Source organism: Urtica dioica, chromosome 4, assembly GCF_054948205.1.
Source record: "Urtica dioica subsp. dioica isolate 48M chromosome 4, U.dioica_male_clone48M_v1_H2, whole genome shotgun sequence".
Classification (NCBI taxonomy): Eukaryota; Viridiplantae; Streptophyta; class Magnoliopsida; order Rosales; family Urticaceae; genus Urtica; species Urtica dioica.
Genome location: NC_142759.1, coordinates 11,198,829 through 11,206,676, shown reverse-complemented (window position 1 = coordinate 11,206,676; position 7,848 = coordinate 11,198,829). Strand labels below are relative to the sequence as shown.

The 7,848-nt window shown below is 44.9% G+C and overlaps 2 protein-coding genes across 2 annotated transcripts; one reads left to right on the top strand and one right to left on the bottom strand.

Moving 5' to 3' along the window:
• Positions 1-1,088: 1,088 nt before the first annotated feature.
• LOC149400385 (uncharacterized) lies at positions 1,089-3,216 on the top strand. The gene is made up of 2 exons (XM_089611921.1): positions 1,089-2,988; positions 3,068-3,216. The coding sequence occupies exons 1-2, from the start codon at positions 1,089-1,091 to the stop codon at positions 3,214-3,216; spliced, it is 2,049 nt and encodes a 682-aa protein (XP_089468047.1).
• A 37-nt stretch (positions 3,217-3,253) lies between these two features.
• Positions 3,254-7,721, bottom strand: LOC149400384 (protein SUPPRESSOR OF PHYA-105 1-like). Its single transcript, XM_089611920.1, has 8 exons — positions 7,392-7,721; positions 5,911-6,911; positions 5,671-5,828; positions 4,811-5,561; positions 4,418-4,564; positions 4,011-4,328; positions 3,875-3,934; positions 3,254-3,786 (listed from the first exon to the last, which is right to left on the bottom strand). The coding sequence occupies exons 2-8, from the start codon at positions 6,883-6,885 to the stop codon at positions 3,592-3,594; spliced, it is 2,604 nt and encodes an 867-aa protein (XP_089468046.1). The 5' UTR covers positions 6,886-6,911; positions 7,392-7,721; the 3' UTR covers positions 3,254-3,591.
• Between the last annotated feature and the right edge of the window lie 127 nt (positions 7,722-7,848).

Here is a 7,848-nt window from a genome sequence, read left to right as displayed (position 1 = left end):
TTGACCACTAATCACACGCGATGCACAAGACGAATGTGGTATTAGGTCTGTTTTTCGAACAAGTTACTAGAGGATAGAGAAAAAACTAGGAATTCATTCTCAGCCAATCAGACTTCTTTCCTAGCTCCGACGTCTAGTCTTTTTGTAGATTATAATAAACTCAATCACTCAAGATCAATAGATATAAAGTTTTAATGGCAATATTCTTTGCATGAGCAAGCACGAAAAAACAACACAGTTATTTGCGAAGACACACATCAAATGCTATCCAAAGTTAAAACATAAAGATAGTCTGTAATATGAAAACACTAAACTTGTAACAACAAAAAACAAAACATTCACACCTAGCAACGCAAGTCATAGTCGGAAGCCAAATATATATGGTAGTTACGGTTTTTCTGGTCAGTAATCCGACGAGATGATCATAGACCTGGTGACAGGGACGGAGCTAGAAGCATTTATTAGGAGGGGCTAATATGAAAATTAAACTATATTATGAGGCATAGTATGTAAAATTTTAATTTAATGTAAAATAACTAATTAGATAAAAAAAAAAAAAGTCATATTCAAGAGAGTCAAGGGGGGAAATAAAGAGTGGAAATCTAGTATCATATATTAAATATTGGACATGTATAAGTAATATAATTCAAAAGGTTAATGTTAATTACTCAATTGAATGCGCAATATTATGTATATTATTTTGCAATCCAAGGTAAATCTAATGAAATATCAGTTCTCGTTTGTCATTTAATTCGATACATGGGAGATGTTAATATTATATCGACACAGAGTCAGACAATGAGGCTCATTATGTAATTTTGACCCAAAAGTTTAGAAACCTAAGATAATAATAAAAACAGCCATGAGTAACAATATAAAGCAAATTATAGTTAAAAGGTGCTGAAAATTGAAATTCCGTTGAAACCGTTAAACAAACTGGACAAGTGTTGGGTCAAACAATCACCCAATAACAAAATCCGATAAAACCAAGAAAAAAAAAAAAAAAAATAGCCAAAAACTTTTCCGGGAAAAGATTAGCCTAGATTTCAGAACACCCCCAGATTCCATCCAAAGCCGTAGCCCCGAGGATGGAACAATTCCGTCAGGTGGGCGAGGCGTTGGGGAGCTTGAGGGCGTTGCTTGTGTTCCAAGAAAACATCGAGGTCAACCGTCGGCAATGCCTTTTGCTCCTCGATCTCTTCGAAGCCGCTTACGACTCGGTCGGTGAGGAGATGAGGAACAGCCTGAGGTTCGACGAGAAGGCCACGCCCAAGTGGAGGGTTCTCGAGCAACCCCTGAGAGACCTTGCCGGGATTTTCCGGGAAGGCGAGGCCTATGTCCGGCGATGCCTCCTCGACTCCGCCGGAGATCAGTCTTCTTTACCGGCAAAGGCCGTGTCGCTGCTCCGGAACCGGGACTGCGTCGAGTTTCACGCCCACAATCTTCTCGCCTGCGTTCCGGTGGTGGTGGAGGCGATCGAGGCCGCCGGAGAGGTCTCGGGGTCGGACCCGGAGGAGATGAGGAACCGGAGGCGCGCTCTCTCCGGCAAGTACGGGAAGGAGTTCATGGATCCGAGGGTTTTTCGGTGGAGATTCGGGAGGGAATATCTAGTCGGGAGCGAGTTTCGCGAGAGGTTGGACTCGGCTTGGAGAGAAGATTGGTTGGGTTTCGTCGAGACGAAGAAAAAGAACACGTCGCGGCGATTGATCGACCTTCTCTGCGAAAGATTCGACCCGTCGAAGGAGATCTTCGAGGGGAATCTGTTCCCGAGCTCGATTCTCCTCGCGTCGAAAGACTACCATGTGAGAAGGAGATTAGGGTTCGGGGGTCAGTATAAGGAGATCCTCTGGCTGGGAGAGAGTTTCGCTTTGAGGCACGCGTACGGCGATTTTGAGCCGTTTTTGCCGCAGATCTCTTCGGTGCTATCGATATCTCACCCGAACATAGTCAACGCTCTCTGCGGCTTCGCCGACGAGGAGAGGAAAGAGTGGTTCTTGGTGATGGAACTGATGAGCAAAGACCTCAACGGCCACATCAAAGAGATCTGCGGGCCGAGGAAGAGAATAATCCCGTTCTCGATCCCGGCCGCGGTCGATCTGATGCTTCAGATTGCGAGAGGGATGGAATATCTCCACTCAAAGGGGATCCGCCACGGCGATCTGAATCCTTCCAACGTTCTCGTCAAGGCGAGAGAAACCGGGGTAGGATACTTGCACGCCAAGGTATCCGGTTTCGGATTGACTTGCGCCAGAAGCAACCCCCAAAAGAGCTCTCCATCCCCAAACGAGGACAAGCTGTCGTTCATCTGGCACGCCCCGGAGGTTCTCGAGGAGCGAGAGGCTCACACGGGCTCGGAATCGTCCCCGAAGTGGTCTGAGAAGTCGGACATTTACAGCTTCGGAATGGTGTGCTTCGAGGTTTTGACCGGGAAAGTCCCGTTCGAGGACGGCCATCTCCAAGGGGAGAAGATGAGCCGGAACATCAGAGCCGGAGAGAGACCTCTGTTCCCTTTCCAGGTCCCGAAATACCTCACGAGCTTGACCAAGAAATGCTGGCACGCCGACCCGAGCCAACGCCCGACCTTCTCGTCTCTCTGCAGAGTCCTCCGCTACACGAAGCGGTTCGTGTCCCTCAACCCCGACCCCGACGCCTCCGTCCCAACTCCCGACTACTTCGACATCGAGTTGGGGCTTCTCAGAACCTTCCCGTGGTGGTCGGACCGGCCTTCCGTTTCGCAGATCCCGTTTCAGATGTTCGCCTACAGAGCCGCGGAGCGAGAGAGAACGGGCTCGAACTTCAAGGAGAGCTCGGAAGAGTCAGGAAGCGATGCAGCTTCTCTCTGCGGAGACGATTCCGCGGTCGTGATCGTTGACGTTTTCCCATCGCCTTCAGAGAGGAAGGCTCTGGGTTCGTTTCAGTCGATGAAAAGGCCTTCTTCTTCTTCCTCATCTTCTTCAGATGCGAAAGCGGGGACCAGCACCAAACCAGGTTTGTACAAAATTGGTTTATGTAATTATTCAAACAGTAAGATGATTAGGAGCTGATTAGTGTGAGTTAGAACAAACAGGGACTTTGAGGTCGAAATCGGTTAGGCCTCCTCAGATAAACCCGATGGGGCGAAGTATGCGAAGGAATTCAGAGAGCCATCTAACTCTCATAAGCCCCAGAATAAGAAGAACATCCTCCGGCCACGCCTCTGATTCAGAACTCCCTTAATCAGACCATTTGAAACGGTATAAAATGGCATGTAATGTAAGAAATTCAAAGTCTCTCTGATGAATTAACAGTTAATTTACACGTGTAAGTCTGGTTACAAAGCAGTTAGATTCTCTACTCCATTAAAGTCTTGAATACATTCCCCGAACAAAGGCTTTTCCAGGATATTCGGAATCCGGGGACAAAGACGTACATCAAAACTGCAAAAGACTTGTTCGTTTCTCTCATTTACTCCTTGAGTTTCTGCTTCCATGAAAAACACTATTCCTCCGAAGCGAGTAATAAGAGAAAACGGTTTCGAGTGATCGATTTTCGCTTCTCAATCTTATTTACAACCCAACGACATGGCTACGTTTTTTTTTTACCCTCCTTCTCTCACACCATCTGCAATAGTTTCAGAGCTCCGCTCGAATTGGCGGCAACAACGGTGTTGGACTTTCTTCTCCAACAAACGCTCGAAACAAACTGCGCATTGTTATCATCGCTGATCTCCTCCCCGGAAATAGGATCGACGGTTATAAACTTGTGGGAAGTTATCGGCATCGGTAGCGATCTATAGTAACTATAAACCTGTGACAATATCAATGTGTTCTTAGAATCCTGTATTCACGATGACAGATTTTAGGAAAAAAAAAATGGGTTTGAAAATGTCGCTTACCTCGTTCGTTTCCGAGCCACACACAATGTATCCGTCTAAAACAGACAAGCCTACGAAGTTCTGAGCAAAGAAATGATGAAACGTTATGTTGAATGGACTTAAAACAAAGTTTACAAGACGAACCCGAACAACCCACCTTTTCATTGGCATGGCCGGTGAAGGTAAGGCTACAAGAATCAGTGGAGACGCCAGTCGGGGCGTTTTTCTTGAGATCCCAAAGCTTGAGAGTGTTGTCGGTTGAAGCGGAGACGAGGGTTTCGGCGTCCACAAACTTCACGTAGCTAACAGCCTTTTTATGACCGGCTAAGGTGTATAGAGGGGTTCTGATGTGGCGGAGATCGTAGCCATAGATTTTGTAATTGGCGGATCCGAAAACCAACTGATGGCTCGAGTTCTCAGAGAACTGGACACAGCACACGTTGGCGGGGCTACAGATTGTTCCAATGGAGCTTTTCTGTCAAAACAAACACGCCAAAAAAAAACTTGTTACTAAAGAAAACGATATAAACTTGTGTATGATTTATGATCCATGTTTTTCCATACATCGTTTATGCTCCAGAGTCTCACAGAACAGTCGTCGCTCCCGCTGGCAAACATGACCGGGTCAGCTCGGGAAAAGTCAACGGACCATGCTCTCTTTTTATGCTCCGTGAACTGCACAAAGCCTTTCCCTGTGCTCGCGTCCCACATCTTAAATCCAATCACAAAAACATCAAATCGATATTAGTAAGTGACACGCTAGGGGAAAACAAAAACGAAAGAGAAAATCATCCATATCCCTCGTCGAGTTTTAGGCAAATGTTGCTTTCACAACCGGCAATTTAAAGTCGCTCACAATCATATCCTCAGCTATCTTTTTATTGTAAAATTAACCTTTATTGTTTTTATTAATTGTTTTAAAAAAATCCCGAGAATCCAAAAATGCAAAAAATACACCTTAACCACGCCGTCATAATCAGCCGAAGCCAGATAGTTCTTGATGTAGTAGTTCCAGGAAATACTGCTCAGCATAGACTTGTTCGACATCTCAACAACAGGGTAGTGAATATCCGCCGCGGCCTCGTCTAGTAGAGCGTCGTACTCAAATATCTTGATTTTCTTTGACACTTTGGCTGCGGCGATGTATTCCTCGTCACGATCAAAGCTTAGAGCACATATGGCATTCGTTGACTTGAAGAGATCTCCGTTTCTCAGCGCCCCACAAACTTTGAACTGGCTGTATCGAGAAAACTTGCATACGCCATCAAAAAAGGCCTCGACGAGCTCGTCCGAGGTCTTGTAATGCTCTTTTCTCTGTGAACCTTTATCCGATTGTATCACGGAAGCGATTCTCGTCGCGCATCCGATTTGTGATCTCGTGGAGAAATAGGTGCTCTCAAGCTGCCTCATATTCTTCATCAACCTACCGTCGTCTTTTTTCGACCCTAAAAACGAGCTTGTCACGGGAATTTCATCGCTGTGACTGGTCGAAAAGACCGCGTCTGTTCTCAGAGAGTACTTTCTCTCGACCCCCTTGATATCTTCCTCCAAACACCCTATTTCTTTGAGCAGCTTCGTGGCACGGCTCTCCTTTTTTTCTTTCAATGAGCTGAAAAAACTGAGCAACAGGTCTGATTGAGGATCGACATCATCATCGGCAGAAAATGAATCTTGGGAACCACGCAACAGTTCAGATTGCAAAATCTCTCTGTTGGGCACATGAAAGTGTTGAATTAGATTGATTCGAGGCAATTTTATTAAATAAAAAAGAATAAGAAAAAAAACATGCTAAATAAGGAATTTCCGAATTGTGGTACCTAGTGGTTGGACGAGACAAAACGTTGGGATGAAGAAGACGAAGACAGAAGGCGGATTCTACTGGATATTCGGAGAGAAACTTCCCCGGAAGAACACGGCGTTGCAGATCTGACATTATTGCCAAATGGGCTTCCAATGATTCAAAACTACAAAGCAACTGATGGTAAATAGCCCACATTAGTATAAAGAAGTATTGTTAAGTAACTTAAAGAGGATATGACGAATATATAATTGATCACCTCAAAGAGAAGAACTCCGAGACCGTAAATATTTGACGGACATGTTTCGATAGCTTCTGGACTGGTGTACCATTCTTTCTCCAACTGACCAATCGAATTGTTTTGATAACCTGGATTTCTGATACACCCGGAGATCTGCGAACCTTCACTCAGCTTCTGTCTCTTACCACCGTTCATATTGTTCTCTAACGGAATCTGATTCCATGGTCCTTTCCTATTCGGGTCTCGGATCACCACACTCCTACTTTCCCTCATGGCAAGAGATCCCACGTATTTAATCTTGTTTGACGGCAAAACAACGAACCGGGACGGTCTCAAGTCTTGTAACGAAGAGCCCTGAGAGTGAGCGAAGTCGACCAATTGCACAATGTGCCCGAATATCCGGAGCTTCTCAGCTTTGTTAACTTTTATGGACTCGGATACGAGCCATTCCCTCAAGCTGATCATTCCGCCGCTGTTGGGCACTTGGCGAGAACCGAGAACCCCGTGCGAAACGCTCTTATCGCTCACGGGTCTCGGGTTCACATCAGCAATGGAATTCAGGTTCACAGCTTCTTGTTGCTCTCTCGCGACTCCCTTTCCCTTGTTTGATGTGGCGTTCAATTGTCTTTCTCCGGCCATTATCACTTTGTTAGGTCTTGAGTTTACAGATACCCCGTCGGGGGTTTTCCCGGCGCGAAAGCTCGAGGAGTGCTTCATGTTCTGCTTCACGAAATCCTCTCTGGCTCTCAGCAGAATCTGGTCGTCTTCGAAACCGCGCTGCGAATCTCTGCTTCTTCCGAGGCCGTATTGGCAGTCCCAAAGATGGTTCTGGCTCGAGCTCCTCGGGCTGCTAATCAGAGCCGAATTCTGGTTCCTTGAAACCTCCATGGAAAGTTCAAGCCGAGCTTCGTCGACGGAACAAGGGATGTTGTACAGCGGTACAGGCTTAGCTAGAGATGCGACGACGGGTCTGTTCAGATTTCTGTCCTCCATCGCAGCAATTGTTTTACACAAGAAAACTGACAGAGCAAAATCCTTGTGTTAGAACACAACATTGAATCAGACGCCACTAGTAAAATGCCATGGAATTGAAATGATTTGGATGGGTTTGAAAAAATAAGGATTATCATGCGTTGTTCGATTTCCAAAAGAAAGCCCAGATTTTGGAAGCGTGTGTGGTGACATAACAATGTAGACAATTCACAACGAAGCGAGACTTAGACTATAGTCTTGAATTGAGGCATAAGGTTATATAACAAGTTAATGAACTGAAGATGATCAAATAACAAGAGAAGGAAAGAAAAGAAGAAAAAAAACAGCTATGCAACATCGTTATGTGCATGAAAGACACGTCACCTGAAACTCGATCATCACTCTCCATCCGTATCGTGTCGAATCAATTGTTTAGAAGATCAAGATCAAATAATATCTCATTCCAATCTAACATAAACTTAAAAAATAAAAATAATATAAAAAAAGACGATGATGATGAAGATTACCTTACAGACAGAGAAGCACCGAGCGAGCGAGAGAGAGAGAGAGACCTTTCTCGTTACTGAATAGAGGTTATCGAGAAAAAAAAGAAAGAGAAAGCGAAAATCTGCGAAAGCTCTTCTTGTGTGGACCGACTCTGAGGCTGCGAGGCAGGCAATGAGAGTCACAAGTTTTGTCTCTTTTTTTTTAAAACAGCAAAAATATCTCCTCTGCTTACACTACTGGGAAAAACCAGAACGACAATCAAATTGCAATAAAAAACCAAAATCAAATTATGTTTGACTCTCTCTGTATACATATCTTTTTTTTTTTTTTTTTTAACGTGAGAATATGTATATTTCACCCGAGTTTTTATATCCACATGTCTATTTGTTCCACGTCGAACAAGGAATTTGGACTGTGTCGCTGCCAACGGTATGATCTGATGCCACGTAATCGTGATCCCACCCTCTCAAGCTCCGT

Excerpts from the sequence above, each read along its gene's own strand:
- LOC149400385 (XM_089611921.1), top strand. The coding sequence starts at position 1,089 with ATGGAACAATTCCGTCAGGTGGGCGAGGCGTTGGGGAGCTTGAGGGCG. Across the intron at positions 2,989-3,067 it reads GGGGACCAGCACCAAACCAG|GGACTTTGAGGTCGAAATCG; the intron begins GTTTGTACAAAA and ends TAGAACAAACAG.
- LOC149400384 (XM_089611920.1), bottom strand. The coding sequence starts at position 6,885 with ATGGAGGACAGAAATCTGAACAGACCCGTCGTCGCATCTCTAGCTAAG. Across the intron at positions 5,829-5,910 it reads TCGGAGTTCTTCTCTTTGAG|TTGCTTTGTAGTTTTGAATC; the intron begins GTGATCAATTAT and ends ATTTACCATCAG. Across the intron at positions 5,562-5,670 it reads TTGTCTCGTCCAACCACTAG|AGAGATTTTGCAATCTGAAC; the intron begins GTACCACAATTC and ends TGTGCCCAACAG.